Source organism: Neofelis nebulosa, chromosome 5 (assembly GCF_028018385.1).
Source record: "Neofelis nebulosa isolate mNeoNeb1 chromosome 5, mNeoNeb1.pri, whole genome shotgun sequence".
NCBI classification, from domain to species: Eukaryota; Metazoa; Chordata; class Mammalia; order Carnivora; family Felidae; genus Neofelis; species Neofelis nebulosa.
In genome coordinates this window covers 54,990,011-55,009,097 of record NC_080786.1, presented here as the reverse complement: position 1 = coordinate 55,009,097, position 19,087 = coordinate 54,990,011, and the positions used below count along the sequence as shown (strand labels likewise).

Sequence of the window (19,087 nt, the reverse complement as noted above, 5' to 3'; positions counted from 1 at the left end):
AAGAGTATTTTAAACTGGTCTGAGAGACAGACAAGATCCAAATCTGTTCTCATTCAACATTAGCAGCATTTGCAATATGATTTCTAAGGACTTCCCCAAACATGCTATATTTTATTATAATAACCCTGTGAGATATTACTAGCCCAACTTTATAGATGCAGAAAGAGGCTCTAAGAGATTAATTTGCTAAAGATCACACCACTGTTAAGCCAGAGGAAAGTCCCAGAATTCAGTTCTTCAGTTCCCAATCCTATATTCATTCCACTGCTTTAAGTTGATAAATCCTTCATACTGATAAATTCCATGCCAGAGTATCTGCCCCTAACGTCCACATACAAGGGTACCTCTGCAGAGGAGTAGTTACTCAACAAGAGTGCAGGTGAGTGGAAAATTTTTCCTGAAGAAGTTAAAACTGAGTGGTAGGAGGCTGAGGCTGATGTTCATTGCCAGCTTGGTGTCCACCTGGGCCCTTTCATGCATGCAGACTAAAACTATGTTCATAAAACCATGTTCTCTTCATAAAACCATGTTCATCATTTGTCCTTCAGGGTTTAAACTAATGCTGTCCCCAAAAGAGTCCCACTGAAAATCTGAGCCGCTTTCACTATTCCTTTACTCCCTTCAGCTTAACTTTGATAGCTTGTAGCTATTCCAGAGTGTGCCTATTCCCAAACTCCTCGGGAATTTTTCTCCAGAAGTCATACACAGATGTGTTAGTTCGCCAGCTAGACTTCAAGCAAGACCTGTGTTTTCTATATCTCAGATTCCTCCCTGCCTTTTTTGATACCTTTTCCTCTTTCTTCCAATGGCTTAGAAATCTGCTATGCACTCAACAAATGCCTACTGAGGGGATGAGAACCTGCAGGAGTGTGGTGAAAGCCCAGCTTGATTAGTAATTAGGAGGTGTGTGATTTTAGGCAGGTCTGTGGGTCCCAGTTTTCTCACCATAAAATGGTTATGGGAACAGGAAGTGGGTGGACTACATGAGGTCTATAATCTCTAAGATTCTATAAATATTCATAGTATTTTCATTGGGCTAAATCATAGCTTTACTTTATTTCATTGGGGATGGGAGAGGAGATAAATGCGAATTCCAAAGAAAAGAATGTTAAAAACAAGATAAATATGAAGATCAAATAACTAACCACTCACCAGGCAGAAGAAAGCCAATGTGTTTGGAAAATTAATAAAGCAAAGGAGACTGAGAGAGAGTAGTAATGTCTTGGGCAAATGTCTTGGGCAAGGGTAGAGATATGGATCCTTTCTGACAGGGGTGTAAAGGGATTAGAGGATGGAATGTAAATGGGAACAGATTGGTACCAGAAAACTGCTTTAGTGGTTAGACATATGTAGTATATAATATATGCTTTTTAGATTTTTTTTAAAAAAAATTATTTTAGAGAGAGAGCAAGCAGGGTAGAGGGGCAGAGAGAGAGAATATTAAGTAGGCTCCATGCTCCAACACGGGGCTTGATCTCATGACCTTGAGACTATGACCTGAGTTGAAATCAAGAACTGACTAAGCCACCCAGCTGCCCCTAATGTTTGCTTTTTAAATTTGCTCTTCTGTTTGCTATTCAAGCTTGAAATCAAATGTTAAGAATGTCAGCACTGAGACTACTTAGATCATGAGGAAGAAAATAAGATGCAAACTAACAACTTCCTTGTGAAAATACAGACAGAAGTTCCTGGTATTAAAATGGGGATTAATATTACCAACATTTGTCCATTAGCAACCTATTTTCCTAAATCTGGGAGGGGAGAATAAGGAGTAAGTAATGACAATTTTATCCAAGATATTTCTCCCAAGTTTAATTTTATTAAAGATTTTAAAACTCCAAGTAATACTGTACTGGCTTTGTTAAAATTGAGTTCTAGCTGACAGACCTTGCAATATTTTAAAATGGTTTTATAAGGAGGTCTGTCCATGCCTTCATTAAGAAACTCCCTTAGATGGGTGAATTATGGCAGGCAGTGAACCCAAGTCTACAATGTGGTATTAGGGGTGAGAATTCATCTGAGGAGCTAAAGGAAAAGAAAGTTAAGTTCAGCTTGAAACTTGAAGGAAAAAAAAAAGGTACCTCTTTAGAAAAGAAAGTCTCTGAAATTAAAAAGTAATGCTTGAGGCAAATAACAATCCTTGGATTGTCGGATGTAAAAGGTTTTAGTTGGTATCCAAAATTGAAGTGACACTTTAAATGATTAAATCAACAGGAGTGCATGGTGGATAAGAGACCAGAAAAATTCCTTAAAAAAAAAAAAAAGCAAAAAATTTAAAGGGATTTGATATTTAAGAGCCACTTTTAGGAATCTCTTGATGAAATTTTTGATACTAAAACTGCAGAGCAGAAATTTATTGTTAATCCATGTTATGTAACTTTGAATCCAGTCTGCCCTTCATCTTCTACCTCAGAAAAGGGCCTAAATTTAACCAAAGTCTATAAAGACATTTCTGCAGGAAAAAAAAAAGAAGACATTTCTGCAGGGAAAACCAAAGTCTATAAAGACATTTCTGCATTTCTGTGTGTGGGTGTGTGTGGGTGTGTGTGTGTGTGTGTGCGCGTGTTAAAGATAAACATACCTGCTTCATCGTAGGATACAGTCAATTTTTCTAGCATTTCTCTGTCAATTGACAGAATCTGCTGTTCAAGGATGGTCTGGTACGACAAAACACTATTTTCTTTGTCCTTCTCGTAGTCCTGAAGATGGTGTTTGAGGGCCTCTGGGAGTCGCGATTTTACATATTCTGCTGCAGTCTGCAGTTAAAACAGGTAGAGAACCCTATTAGTAGCCATCTTAGGCTGTTCCCTTCCCCTCAAGTGCTGTAGTGAAACCGAAAGCACTGTGACACAAACCCTTTAGACAAGCACATTCTTGTCATTGTCATTGTTAGACTCCACTCTACGAAGTACGGTGGGCCTTCAAATAGACTCACAGACCTCTAGGAATTTTCTACCAGGTTTAAAGGTACAAAAGACGATGGATTGGGTTTGGCATACAAAGAGTTATCACCCGGAGTTCCAACTATTCCGCTGAACTCTGAGGACCCAGTGATAGTAATTTTACTGGCTATAAATCTGACTTGCCCTTGTCTAGAATGCAGAAGCTAGTCACTCATCCCAGCGGTGAGCTCACCTATGCCACGGCATCCACTTCTCTGCTTTGATGTTCTCTGCTCATTAATGCTTACGCAGGAACTCCTGTGAAGTGAATAGAGAGTCCTCTGCTGGGGCTGATAATGGAATAATGGCATAAACAGAATGAAGAGACCTAAGGCAATGATGCCCTTAACCTGAAAAAAGAACTGTTTACCACTCAATGTCTTGGCCTATATATATATATATATATATATATATATATATATATATATATATATACATATATATTTCTGATATATAGATACAGATATAGATATATAGACATAGAAATAGATCATTCTTAGCTTATTTTCTTTTTCTCGGCTACACAATCTGCACGAAGCACTCCTAACTAGTGACACCTGAAATTGCATGCAGTGATTTTTCAACCAGGTAAGCAAGCTTCCATTTGAGGTAGGAAGGAAGGCATGCATACTTTGAAAAAGACCTCCCCAAAGATTCTGGTATGTTCTGCTGCTGGGCTGGAGATAGCATACTCTTCTCCCTCCCAGTTGAGAATCACAATTAAAGTTAAACAGAACTTTAAGAGAGAAATTAAGTGATACAGCGGCATGTATGAATCAGGGGAATTGTGAAATTCTTAAAACACATCGCTTAAGAAAACCAAGAGTTTGGCATCTCCTGGCGGTCCAGTTCTGCCTCACATGCATGGGGACTGAAGGTGATAAAATAAACAAATGCATACATATACTGCTTAAAATTATACTCACAACCACTAATAAATTTAAATAAAAGAAACTGTTAAAAAGGATTGTCTCTGGGATATGTGCCTAGAAGACCCATCCACATAGTTTAATATATATATATTTTTAAATTCTGATACAGCTATTCATTGCATAATTTAAGACAAGTGTGAGTTAAACACACACACAAACACATATATAGTACATGCTCATCAACAGGGTTTTGTTTTGTTTTTTCGTTTATAGAACAGTATGCTCTATAGCCTTTGGAAATAATGAGCTAGGTCTATATGAACTGACAAGGAAGAACATCATGATATTACCTTTAACATTAAAAAACAAAGTTACAGAATACCAGTGACAATATATCCTTTTTATGGAAAGCATACATATATGTATGTATATATTTAATCTGTAATATCATATGTGCCTGGGAGAAGGTAGGGAGGGCTATACTCCAATTGTAGAGAACATACTCACTTTTTTAAATTTTTTTTTTTTTCAACGTTTTTTATTTATTTTTGGGACAGAGAGAGACAGAGCATGAATGGGGGAGGGGCAGAGAGAGAGGGAGACACAGAATCGGAAACAGGCTCCAGGCTCTGAGCCATCAGCCCAGAGCCTGACGCGGGACTCGAACTCACGGACCGCGAGATCGTGACCTGGCTGAAGTCGGACGCTTAACCGACTGTGCCACCCAGGCGCCCCAATACTCACTTTTTACTCTCCACATTTCTGAATTGTTTCACTGCTCTTACTATTATAATTTTTATCTTTAAAATGTTTTTTTTGTAACCTTCAGAGTTTTCCTTTTAAATGTTAGCACAGTTTAAGAGGAAGAGAAACTTGCCAGAACAATGACAATTAATTTCCCAGGAAAAGTCTACTGGGAAATGATGGGGAAAAGTTATAGATCAGTCCTCAGAATGGCAAAATATAGCACACAGCACTTTTTCTTTCCACATTTACATTTAGAGTTCCTAGGTCAGTTGTTGATGAAATTACAATTTTAAAATATCACCAAACATTGCTCAATTTCTCTGCCAGCCATCTAGTGCAGAACAAATAAAATTATTCCATAAAATGTAAATGGACTCAGCATATTAGCACAACATATTTAATTCTAGAATTTAATAACAATTTTCTCTTGACACTGGAAAACAAACATACTGCAGAATAACTATTTTTAGACTCATACTACCTTGCTATTTAGTGTAATATCTGTCTTTAATGTTTTTCCTTGGAGATAATCTATGAGGTACCAGCAGTAATTTAAAATGCACATTTTACAAATACTGGTGTACTCTCTATTATTGAAAGCATACACATTTCCTTCCAATTGTACTACTGATTTACTTTTCTAATTAAAATCATGATACAGGTCTTTGAACAGGGCCTATAATTTTTTTTTTTTTACTATGTTGTTGTTATACTTTGGCATTTCATTTCTAAAACGGTATAACTGCATGTGCATGTATAGAGTTCTTCCGGTGGGAAAGATTCTTAAGAGGAACAGAAAGAAAGCAATTCTGGCAAAATACTAGATTCTGTCAAGATATTTCAAGAAATCACCTTCATACTGAGGCAATGCTCTAAATGTATTCAAATGGCAGTTAAAACCTTATGTTCAAGCATGAATCTATGTTAAAAAAGAGGCTGTCATACAAATACCATATGATCTCACTTGTATGTAGAATCTTAAACAAAACAAAAGAAAACTGAACTCGTAGATGCTGAGAACAGATTGGTGGGATGGGGGTGGTCAAAATGGGTGAAGGTGGTTAAAAGGTACAAACTTTCAGTTATAAAATAAATAGGTCTTGGGCGTATAATGTTTGGCATGATGGCTACAGTTGAAAATACTGTATTGTATGGGGCGCCTGGGTGGCTCAGTCGGTTGAGCGGCCGACTTCAGCTCAGGTCATGATCTCGCGGTCAGTGAGCTCAAGCCCCGCATCTGGCTCTGGGCTGACACCTCGGAGCCTGGAGCCTGTTTCAGATTCTGTGTCTCCCTCTCTATCTGCCCCTCCCCCATTCATGCTCTGTCTCTCTCTGTCTCAAAAATAAATACATGTTAAAAAAAAAAAAAAGAAAAAGAAAATACTGTATTGTATATTTGAAAGTTGCTAAGAGAGTAGATCTTAAAGATTCTTATCACAAGAAAAAATTGTAACTATGTGTGGTGATAGATGCTAATTAGACTTAATGTGGTAATCGTTCCTAATATATACAAATACCAAATCATTATGTTGTACACCTGAAACAATTGTCAGTTATATCTCAATAAAAAACCAAGCTGTTATCTTATTAACTGAGATTATAATTATTCCACAGGTAACAGATAATACAAAGAAAAATTTAAATTTAAAAATTTCATTGGAATTCTAAAAAAGTGAAAAACAAAATTAAAATTTAAGATTACTTATCTATTGTTTCATCAATGAGAAATGCTACTGGAAGTTTAAATCCTAAATTACATGCTCTTACAATCAACCATTCCAGAAACGATAATATTAGTTAGCAATATCAGTATCTTGCATTCGTGTGGTACTTTACACTTTCCCCAGCAATTTATGCTGTTACCATTCTGTATGTTCACAATAACTTTGAATGAAAGTAGACAAATTACTGGTTTTGGCCAGTCCTTCACATCCTTCAAAGTTTGGCTAAAATGCTACAAATTCTTTTAGTGAACACACCTAATAGTAGCCAACAGTCTTTCAAGTGTTTGTGTAGGTATTTGTATAGGTGTAAGTATTTTCCTCAGTGTGGCTGAGATAAGAACTGTATCTTACATACCCTTGGGTTCCCCCAGCATCTGGTTCAGTGCTTGGCACCAAGAAGTTTAACATCTTGGCTCTAGCCAAGAATCAGGTATTTTGAGATAGCCTTTAGAGAAAACCTTCTGACAGTTCATAATTCTTTGCTTGCAATCTTAACTTGCTTTCACGATTCTAGATAGAGCCTAGGAGTCATTTTCCACTGGAAAATGCTACTACACTTAGTCTTTAATTATCATTGATGTCATTACTGTAGGAAAGTAAACAGCTTAAACCCAAAATAGCAAATTATGTACTTCACATACAAAGCTGTATAGGAAGCTTTATTTAATGTGTTCCTCTCTCCATAATTGTTCCATCTTCTCCATTCTTGCCTTTATTTCTTCATTTGGCAATGGGCTTGAATCTGCTAGGGACCCTCTGAAGAGTCATGTGGAATGCAGCTCAAAACTGGGCTTCTCAGTTAATGGTTGCCCTGTGGGGGTTAATCTGCCTACATGTTCAAGTTTGTGCTTGTTCAGGTGGTAGCAGAGAAGCCTCAGGGCAGAAACTGGAAGACACACAGTTCACATATTCTCCAGATTACACCTGAGAAGATGGTCAACAGCTGGAAAGATGAGCTAAAAACTGGTGAGGCAGGGCACAAAAGGTGCCCTGCCAATGCACCCTCTTACAGAATTTGCATACATAGCAACTTTGGTCTGGAGGACAGTAAAGGGCTAGAGCAGACCTTGTAAAAAATACTCAAAAGGATAAAAGAAAAGCAGCAGAATGACTAAGTGTCTAAATTCAGGAACCTACTAGGTAGAAGGCTGTTACTGGTCATTTGGCTAAAAAGCTCTTTACTATTACAGTGGTATATGTTCTTTGGGAAGTAATCAATATATATGAAAGAATGGGCGGGGGTGCAAAGTATTTTAAAAGCTGCTAACTGCTTCACAATTCATCTTAAAAACCTGCCAGCCAGCCAATTCCAACTTCTTGAATGCCTGCTGAGTAAAGTGCATTAGACCCAACACCGCTCGGAGAACAAACGTCTGACATAAAGGAACCTGCAAGTTTAACGTCCAAACAACACACACACATGAAATACTGGGAAAACACACTTCACAAAGAAATAAAAAACAGGCATGAATCTTGGGATAAATTAACATATTTATTTAATATATGATCCATATTAAGTGCTGAATGGCCTCCAGGGAGAAAAATTAAGGAGTGGGAACAAGAAAAGAACCAGAAAAATCACTGGAGTTTAAAGATCAGTTTTGAAGAAGCATTTACTGGAGGAAAGAAAAGCAATCTAGAAAGTAGTGAATGTGAGTTCATAAGAAGAAATATTAAGAAATGAAGAAGATGAAAACTAGGAGTAAGAAAGAGCTTGGCAGTTGGAGAAGTTTTAACTCCCCGTTAAACCACAGTGTTTGGATCTGTACCAGCAGTAAAAGGAAATACTAACCATATCAAAGAGAGAAATAAATAATCACATCTTGTTTTGAGAAAAAATGTGCTTGGAGCTGAGTTTCAGAGGCACTTGAATAAAATTAAAGCACGGAGACAAGTAAAAAGTCTGAAGGACAGGAAAACTGGCCTTCCATACTGTGGTTGGAGTATAAATGGGACAATTTATTTGGACAGAATATGAAAAAATGTAACCACTTTAAAACAGTGTGTAGCTTTTACCTAGTAATGGCCTTTCTAGGAACTTATTTTAAGAAAAAGTTAAATATGAGGTTAAAGATTTGGGTGTAATGTTTTTGAATGTAAATCCCTCTCATTTATGTAGGTTCTCTAAGGCTGGGGCAGACTGTTATGGTGGTATGTTCAAGATGGAGTTTATTCTTCATACAGGAACTCCTGGGATTGTGGTTAGCGGTCTGGAAGAACTGCCATTTATTCTGTGACATCACTGCTTGAATAAAAGTTTACATTCTCTTCCAGGGGGGAAAAAGATTTGGGTGTAAACATGTTTACCGAAGTATTATTCATGGAAATTGGTTGATTCAATTATGCGGCATCCATGCAATGGAATACAATGTGGCTATTAAAAATCATATTATGAAAGAACACTAAATTATGTGGGGAAATGTTCAAAATGAAAAGCAGATTACAAAACAGTTTGTACACTACACGTGGGAGGAGAAAATTGGCTGAATTATATCAATATGGATCACAGTTATCTCAGAGTACCAAGAGTTCAGGTGATACTAAATTTTTTTCCTCTATGCTGTTTTCTGCATTTTCCAAATTTTCTAAAATAAAAACAGTAGGAAATGATTACCCATTTTCTATGTGCCAGGCACCATGCTGAATGCTTTATGTGTATTCACTTATTTAATCCTCACTGTGACCCTAAGAAGTTTCTACAGATGAGGACACTGACTCAGAGAGGCTAAGTCATTTATTCTTGGCTACGCAGTGAGTGCTGGAGCCGGAAACACCAACTGTTTGCAAGCCAAAAGAGAAAAAAAGTTTTTTTAAAAAAGAGGGCGATGCCTACTGTGGTCATTCCTTTACAAGGTAAAGCAGCCCTAGGCTGGGATAAGGGCCCTGAGAAGAGGACAAAGGAGCACTTGATCCAAGTTTGGTGACAGGTGGGGAAGAAAAATGTGTAAAATGGCTTCGATGTTGCAAAACTGGAAGCTAAACATGAGGTGGTGCTATTAAGAGTAAATGGGAAAACTGAGTAAAGTGAAGCATAATAAACTTACTTTTAAACATTTAACTGTAAGCCTGGAGAATATCCACCTCTCCATAACCTATGGAATATACACCACCTCCCCTCAAAAAGGAAAAACCTCCACAAGGAGAAAGTATTAGACTTATTTTATAGAACTTGAAAGAAGAATACCAGACAGATGACTTTGGTTACAAGTTCTAGGGAGGCGAAAGCTATTTCCAAGAAAAGATATTAAGTGATACTGCATTAACTTCTACTAGAGCCACCATGTGAGAAAGATCACAAGCAAATTAGACCTATGTTCAAATTACTTTTAGTATTTTTCTCTGAGAATTAGCAGAGGTCAAGTTAATATCCATTTTGACCTCTGACAGGCTTAAAATAAAAACAGGCTTCTGATGTCATTAATGAAAATATGCTTTACATTTTTTATTTAATACTGTATATTTCATGGCTGTGGGAGTTTTTAATATTTTGCCCCTTACTTTCTAATCAAATAGTCTATCTTATTACCAAGTCTAAGACTTAGTCTATCATATGCAATTTTATATTTACAAATTTTAGGTATGATATTAAAAAAAAAAGAAAGATCCTTCTAAACTCAATAAATTCTTACTTAGAAGATATTTTTAAAACCAAAGAATGATTTTTTTAAACATTTTATTTTATACATATGGAGACCAAACTCACAACCCTGAGATCAAGAGCCATGAGCTTCACAGGCTGAGCCAGGCAGGCAGCCCCCAAGGAATGGGTTTTAACATTAAGTTTGTAATGAGCTGTGTTATAAATGCTAGTCCTGCTGTAAAGACCCAATTTCAAAGCAACTTAGAAAAACTAACAAATGAGATTCTAAGATTACAAAATCTGAGAAAAGCACCTTAAAAACACACACTCACTTTTGCCTCAATGATGGTCTTGAGCATTCTTTGCCAAGTAAAAAAAGAAGTTTCAGAATTTTAATAACTCTCAAATTTCAAATTATCTGATTTTATAAATTACCCCACCCCCCTTCATTTTACCTAATGTGTACACACACACACACACACACACACACACACACACACACACACACAACTGTAATTTGGCGAAAAGAAATGCTCCATTGACGTGAATGGGACAAATAATTGATGGCAGCCCCATTCAGTTTATATTTATACCATATATATGCCTGACTTGGAACACAGTGTGCTACTGCTTCAAATAAGTGTTGATTATAAATGAACACAGGTTTCTAAAACTGGTTCAAAAGAAGACTAATGGGCTGATCTTTGGATCCATATTACCCACAGCTAACAGCGATCTCATCACACACAATATGGTGCTGGATCTGGCTCTAAGGGCATCTGACCAGCGACCCTTTAGCTGAGAGGTAGACTTTGGTGCTGATGACGACATACAAGAAAGCCCAGATGGGAAATCAATTCTGCAAATACTGAGTAGGAAGAAAAGCTGAATTTTGGGAAATTGTGACCCAGGAATGATAGCTAGGTATTCACAAGATAAAGGAGAGACCATAAAGGAGATCCTTCAAAATCTGTGCCACAGGAAGACAGAAGGGAAAAGGGAGTAATATTTTTATTGCAGACAAGGATTGCCTGCCCTTGAAGGGAAGTGAATGTGCATGGGCTGATTTGGCAGCAGCCAGCACACAGATCACACGTTAATTTACTTAGGTCCATCGTGGAATCCATCTTTCTTATGGTTACATATCATTAACTTTTGACAACTGCTCTTTGGCCCCAGGCACTTTAAAACAAAGTCAGAGTGAGTGCCCTTGCCCACCAGAAAGAGGACATAAGGCAAGGGAGCTGTTCCTCTCTCATACCTGCCAAAAGCCTCATTTCTTGCCATTTTTAGTCTCTGCCACTTCTAACCTGGAGGGGGTTATTTAAATAAGAAAGACATCTCTGAGAGGACCATCTTGCACTCCTGAATTCATAATCCTGGCTCAAGAAGGCGAATGTGATTCCTCCAAGAGAGACAGCATCAGGAAAAAGTTCCTGGCTTAACCCTGAAATATATAAATGAAATCCTGTACTTATTATGGAGATTTGAGATTGCTCTGGAGAGCCAGAGCTGTGGATGTGCAAATGTTAGTCAGTCTGTGATGGAATGACCATCACAGAGGGCATAACACTCAGCAAGTGAGGGATCTGAAATCATATTACCTACTTAATATGGAGATTGAAGTTTTCATTTAGTTTAATCATAAAGGTGCTGACTGCTAAGTTATAGATTATTCAGGATAATTCACCTGGGATTCTTCAAGTGACAAACCTTTAATAATTTTATCAGTCATCTGATCCATATTTGATCTGAGGCCATTTTCATGTGGTAGCACCAAGCATGTCAGAGTGTGAAAATATAACTCAAATTCCACTCCCTAAGTGATAGCTTCCCAGACTGCAGATGGATATATATACATATATACCAAATTACTTTTCTTTTCTATTTTTTTTTAAAGTTTATGTATTTATTTTGAGAGAGACAGAGACAGTGTGAGTTGGGGAGGGGCAGAGAGAAAGGGAGAGAGAGAGAATACCAAGCAGGCTCCACGAGGCCAGCGCAGAGCCCGACATGGGGTTCGAACTCATGAAGCAGCAAGATCATGAACTTAGCCAAAAACCAAGAATCAGACGCTTAATCGGCTGAGCAACCCAGGTGCCCTTACTTTCCTTTTCTAGATCCCCATTCTCTAGTCCAGTAAGATATTATTAGCCAAGGAATCTAACACTGTCTAGCCATGTGATTTATTTTCCTAATCTTACTGCTTTGGTAATAAAAATCTACACTCAAACTCTAAGGAATTAAAAAGGTTCATCTATTTACAGTCTGAAGAAAAGTTGAAGTTATCTTCTACTATCAAAGTGATGATTAATGAAGCCTTTGCCCCTCAGTTACCACACACATTCTAGAGAATCAGGGGAGAATAGACTATACAATTTCCATGGTCCTTTTAATTTTTTTCTTAAAGCACACATACACACATCTAAGTTCTCCTGAGAGATGGCAACATAAAAACAGTCTGCTGGTGAACTGTCTTGTAAATCTGTTGAGAAAACAAGCAGCACTCAGCCAAAGCAGTCTTGTTCAATTTTTTGATAGGTGAGTTCCTATCATTTCAGCAGTTATAGAGAGAAGTAAGAAATCGTTTCACATTCTATACACTTGACATCTATAGAAGAAAAAAGCCAGGTAATGTTTGTTTACAGAGAGGAAAACATAGCATATTTCAAAGAAAATTATGGTTAATTACTGATAAAATTCCCTTCCATTTCTGAATCTTAGGCTTGGGTAAATACTAATTTCCCTAGATGCTCTCCAAATGTGTTCTAGAAAGTTCCATGCAGAATACTAACTGAAAATGCCCTTGGTAATTCAGAAAGCCAATGGGACCAACTGTTATAAATGAATTATAAAACACTCATGAGTTAATTAATCAAAAAGAACTCTATAACAATAGAGCAGTCTCTCAGGGAGGCAGCCAGAACATAGTCAGACAAAATGTTCCTTGTCAGGCAATAGGGCCAGAGAACTCCTCTTGGGCCTCATTTGGCTTCTGCTCCACAGCTACCATCAGGCTCTTCAGGGAGCACCTCCAAAGAACAGATGTGGCCAGGTGGCAGAGAAGTTCAAGGCCAATGCCAATCGAGCTGATGTCCCCAGACTGATAGGACTTTAAAAAGTGCCTTCAAAATCAGTATTACATTTAGGCTCCTTGTATGTGAAGTGGTGGTGTGGAGAAGGGTCCATCCTTCTGTCCAGGAAGCTGGTAACGGTCTTATTCTGCCATTCCAATTTCTGCACGGAGCTTTCAATCTCTGGTTTATGCTAGTTCTTCCCCTATCAAAAAGCAAATATTTTAAGGAGTAATACACCAAGAAATGTTCAGTCTTAGTGTAGACAAGTTGAACAGGTTTTTATATATAGGGAGGTAAAATAAGAAGCAATAAAGCACTGAGAGAAATTCCTAGGAATGAGGCATAAAGTGGGAAAGTGAAGGTCAGGACAGAGAGACATTGTGTACTCTGAGATTTAACTCTGCGTGGAGGAAAACACAAAACTCTGAACTACTTTAAGGTTTAATTTACTCTTCTCCATCTCTGGCTTCACCTGCAAGACCTACCATCAAAACTTTTTTGAGGATAACCTAACAAAAAAACCACCTTAATTTGTTCCATCTCACACACAGGGAAGGAAAGAATGCATTCAGTAGCATCTATTGCATGCCCATAGTTTTAAAACTTCTGTACAGACAGGAGTCATTACTTAGGTTGCAAAAGGAGTGTTCCAGAACAAAAGCTATGGTTTCCCTCCCCTGTACTGCCACAGCACTGTCTTTTGTTTGGACCTCTCTACAGCTCTCAACCACTCACATGGTCTGCATCCAGCCACCTATTTGCCACCTCACTAATTTATGATCAACTAACAGGTGGGACAAAAGTGTTTTCACACATAACATTGAACCCAGTGTGGGCATGCCAGGAGAAAAGGGTAGAGAGGGGGGTACTTGAAAACTAAGCTTAATGCTCTATGAATGTTAATTTTTTTGATCACAAACATAAAAGGACTGGGCCCGTTGTGTTTCTTTCTATTACTCTGACATTTGCCACTCTTCTGCCATTTATACAAATGTCATACTATTTTACACTTAAGCACCAAATCTTGTTTAATACCACAGGAAACAGGACTGTTAGTTTTGCTACTAACGAACTAACTAACTAACTAACTGGACAGAGCCAGCCCTTGCTGTATCTCAAACTAAGAAACTGTTTCTTATTGCTTTTGTATCATTTTGAACCTAAATGAAAATCTGAGGAGAGCAATGGATCCTCTTGTGTGCATATGTGTGTGCGCGCGCACACACACACACACACACACACACACACACACAATGTATATCTCGTGTCCCATTTTAGGAACCCAAGTATGAAGTTCATGAACGAGGTCTCAGAGAAGCCTTATTAGATCCACTCATGGAAAGGACACTTAGGACAGGGCTTTAGTTTTTTCTACAAATTTGGTGGTTGGACTTGATCAGTGTTTCTCAGGGATGTTACTGCTTCTGAATCAATTGGGACAGGGGTAGGGGATGTCTTCTTAAAAATGTAGACTATGGGTTCTATTCCCTACTTGATAAATCAAGATATTTCAGGTGGGACGCTAGAATCTGCTTTTTAAACTTGTACTATATTTTAACGAGGTAGGGAGAAACCTACCAGTTTCTACCCCTTAGAGTTCTGTTTTTTATAAGGTGTAGGCACGTGTATTTTTGCAAATCTATACAACAAATTCTGATGTATATCCAGAGCTATACCAGAGCCTCCACAATAAAGCCCTCCTGCATCCCCCAGGACTCAGTTTGGTGCGTAAATATTTTTAATTCTTGTAAAAACCTTACTGTATGCAGTGATATTCCCACACGACCTGTCTACCCTCCGTGCCACAGGCTTTTTTTATTGTATAAAATCACCAATCTGTTCAGCCTCTGAAAGGCTGAGCCCTCCCTAAAGCAAGCTAACTGACCTTGAGTACTTCTGATGCCAGGAGCACCTGGAACCCTTTCCCAACAGCTTGTGCGCAATCAAGCAAGTCTCAGCAAGCTGTGTGAAACAGGCCACAAAATGACCTGTGGCAAAGCACCTTGAAAACATAGTGATATCCTCTTGACCATGCCCAGGCATGGTCAGAACACTGGCTTGACCTCTGCCAGGAACTGCCAGTGGAATTTTGAAGCCTGAAGAGTGGCAGCAAAATGTAGCAGAAAGGAAAGCAAATCAGCATCACCAGCAGTGTTGCATAACTTTGCATACAGAGTTTGAAAGGGTATCTTATTTTAGCAAGAGGAAAATGGGATACCTAGTTGCATGGCACAGCTATAATTTAGTAGTGAATACACCTGCTTATGTAAATATAAAATGACACATTTTAAAATTTGAATGGGCAGGGGCACCTGGCTGGTTCAGTCAGAAGAATGAGCGACTTTTGATCTCGAGGTCGTGAGTTTGAGCCCCACGTGGGGTGTAGAGATTACTTAAAAATTTTTTTTAAAAAAAACTAAAATAAATTTGAATGGGCGAATAGTTCATGGACCTTACAGAGAAAAATATACCCTTTCCCAAGTCCTGCTTCAACTCCGAACAAGAGCTGGATGAGCAGGCATGCAGTCACAGGCTAGAATTATATCCTTTACATCCTTCCAATTACTACTTGTCTACTATGTGCCAGGCAGTGTGCTAGTTGCTAGGAATAATGGTGGGCAAAAGTAGACATGTCTCTGCTCTCATGGTGCTTAAGGTCTAGTGAGGAGACAAAAATTAACGAAATATGTAGTCTCTTAAGTAAGTGTATAAATATAAACAGAAGTGCTCTAAGGAAAGGAATAAGGTTCTTTGAGGGGATATAACAAACAAACCTAAACAACCTGGTGGGGGAAAAGGGATGCTTCCCTGAGAGAATGATGCTTGAGCCAAGATCTAAAAATTAGGAGGTTCACAGGTAAAGGAGTAAAGAGTAAGGAAATAGGGCGCCTGGGTGGCGCAGTCGGTTAAGCGTCCGACTTCAGCCAGGTCACGATCTCGCGGTCCGTGAGTTCGAGCCCCGCGTCAGGCTCTGGGCTGATGGCTCGGAGCCTGGAGCCTGTTTCCGATTCTGTGTCTCCCTCTCTCTCTGCCCCTCCCCCGTTCATGCTCTGTCTCTCTCTGTCCCAAAAATAAATAAAAAACGTTGAAAAAAAAAAAAAAAAAAGAGTAAGGAAATAAGAAGAGGTCAATACAGAGATGCCTGGGTAGCTCAGCTGATTAAGTATCTGACTCTTGATTTCAGCTCAGGTCACAATCTCAAGTTTCATGAGATCGAGGCCAACACCGGGCTCTGTACTGACAGCATGGAGCCTGCCTGTGATTCTCTCTCTCTCTCTCTCTCTCTCTCTCTCTCTCTTTACCCCTTCCCTGCTGTCTCTCCCTCTCTTAAAATAAAAATTAAAAAAAAAAATAATAGGGGCGCCTGGGTGGCGCAGTCGGTTAAGCGTCCGACTTCAGCCAGGTCACGATCTCGCGGTCCGTGAGTTCGAGCCCCGCGTCAGGCTCTGGGCTGATGGCTCGGAGCCTGGAGCCTGTTTCCGATTCTGTGTCTCCCTCTCTCTCTGCCCCTCCCCCGTTCATGCTCTGTCTCTCTCTGTCCCAAAAATAAATAAAAAACGTTGAAAAAAAAAATTAAAAAAAAAATAATAATAAAGATAACAAAAAAAAGAAGAGGTCAATACAGGCAGCAAAAAGAGCATATTTCATTGATATGGAATTTCTAAAATGTGCATCAATGAGAGCTATGAGTGAATAGAAGCTGCAATTTTATAGGAGGGAAGGCTTCACGATGGACCTGTACTGTGAGGTGTTAGATACAGGTCACTGAGTCTGTTGAGGAACATATGGAAGGGAGCAATATACACTACACTTGCCCAAATAAAACCAGTAATAGTTTTCTGTGTTGGGGCAAGGGATGGGGAGGGGGGGTTAGTTTCTGAATTTCTTTTCATTAACATGACTTTCTTATAAAGAAGCTGAGTTAAGAATGACAATCAGGACCCAACAAGCTCTTGACCTCCCAGTTAATAATGCCTCGTGTATTTTTTTTAATGTTTATTTTTGAGAAAGAGACAGTGTGAGCAGGGGGAGGGGACGGGGGGGGGGGGGGAGATACAGAATCTGAAACAGGCTCCAGGCTCTGAGCTGTCAGCACAGAGGCCGACGTGGGGCTCAGACCCACGACCTCAAGATCATGATCTGAGATGAAGTCAGACGCTTAACCAACTGAGCCACCCAGGTGCCCCAATGCCTTGTGTATTTTTAATTTTTTCTTTCTCACCTAGTCCTCACACTGTTGCCTGTCTTTGTTTAGTACAGGCAACTGGTAGAGTCTTTGCTCTCCTTCCACATTAATCTCAAGTGTTAAATTTACACCAAGTTTTGACCTTTTTACAATAACACACAGAATCATAATACTTCTGGGTATCTTCTATTATTTTTTTTTCTTTAAGTCAGAGAAAATATCTGTTTCCAAAAGGAACTGTGTGAGCTAAAATAGCATCAACTAATAAGCCTAAAGTACCTTAGAATCATTTGTCCTGAGTTGTAAAATTCTTGCCCAAAAAGTCAGAGGAATAAAACTAAAACAAAGTAAAATGAAATACATAAAATTAAACTTCTTTTAAGAAATGTATGCAAGTTGCCTCAGCAGGGTAAGAAAGAAGGCCAGTGGTCCCCCCATATCATGTTCCCTCTATGTGGATACATGGTCCTATTTCATGTGGAAAGTTCCCCACAAACAAAAGAATAGAAAAAAAGACTTGAATGTATATTATAGCTTAGTATTTCTCACTGGCAGAGACTTAATGCAGAATGATAAAATCTGAGTAATTAAGATTCACATCTTCAGAGTTTTTTCCACCTACCTGGGAAGATGGCTAGAGAATCATAAGTAACATAATTTACCCATCTAGGCGGGCTGACCCGGTTCTTTAGTAGGCATATATTTGACAGCTACCATTTACTGAGTTCTTACTGTGTGCTAGGCACTATACTTGGTACTTTCTATAAATTACTTCATTTAATCCTCACAACAACCCTGAAAGGTGGATCTGTCAGTGTTTTGCAGATGTGCCCTTGCACCTCTCATAGTCCTTTGTTCTTCAACAAAATCTATAGTTTCATAAATATTTCATGTGGGCAAGTTTTAGGAATTTGCGGCTAAGAAAAACAATATAGTAAAATTGAGATGAAGCCAGGGATAAAGCTGAGACATAAAATACATGCCTTAAGATTCCATCTTAAGATGTTAAGATGAATTAACATCTTTAACAATAATATTATTAAAGACTTTAACAATAATAATAATGTTTTATTATTCGGTCAAAGATTTGTCACTGAGCTTAGACCCACACTGAGAATCCCCCTCAATACTGTACTCCAGGCAGCCAGCAATCAATCAAAGTTAGCACAAGAGATGAAACCTGTCCATGTGCCTTAGTCTAAATCCAGGGCGGCAAACTACAGCCCAAACACCTGCCTTTGTACATAAAGTTTTACGGGGACACAACCCCAAACAATTGTTTGTATACTGTCTATGGCTGCTTCTAACTTCATTGGCAGAGTTGAGCAGTTGAGACAGAGTACATATGATATACAAAGCCTAAAGTATTTATTATATGGCTCTTTACAGAAAAAGTTTGCCAAACCCTGGTATATATTAATGGCCAAGCTAAAGAAAATCAGCAGATGTGTGTGTGTGTGTGTGTGTGTGTGTGTATACACATTACATATATGTATATATATTACTGATATTGTTTAACTCACATTTATTATTTGCCTTCATGTACTTAATCATGTGTTGGCTCTAGGTGTGTAAAAATAAGTTGTACAGAGTCATTACCTAAAAATAGGTCACAATCTAGCTACAGAATTGACTAAAGAGATAATCACAAAACAATCTGATCAGCTCTAAAATGTAAGTACATGCAAATTTACTATGTGAACCCAATAAAGTTGGTTGTAACACTCCAGAGAGATTTCTTAAACATTCTATAGCTTTCCACTTGACCACATAACCTAAAAAGTCAGAGGCAACTGCAGCTCAGTAGCAATCCTCAGAGGAAATGGGTAGATAAAAATGCAGCCAGGCATTATAAAGAGTAGCTGCTGTAACATGATGTAATGTTAAAAATGAAAAGGTCATTAGGCATTCTAGAAACAATGGGCAACTGGCAATGCATCATAAAAAACTAACTTAAGC

General features: G+C 38.5%; 1 protein-coding gene across 5 annotated transcripts in view; it reads right to left on the bottom strand.

Annotated features, from left to right (window-relative positions):
• PPM1L (protein phosphatase, Mg2+/Mn2+ dependent 1L) overlaps positions 1-19,087 on the bottom strand; it is a 293,098-nt gene that overhangs the window by 95,267 nt on the left and 178,744 nt on the right. For 4 of the 5 annotated variants that reach the window (XM_058730381.1, XM_058730383.1, XM_058730386.1 and 1 more), the window contains exon 2: positions 2,582-2,756. In XM_058730381.1, coding sequence (XP_058586364.1) covers positions 2,582-2,756 — 175 coding nt within the window. Of the gene's footprint in view, positions 1-2,581; positions 2,757-3,135; positions 3,246-19,087 lie in introns of those variants that run through there. The other variant, XM_058730385.1, reaches the window with a different exon arrangement.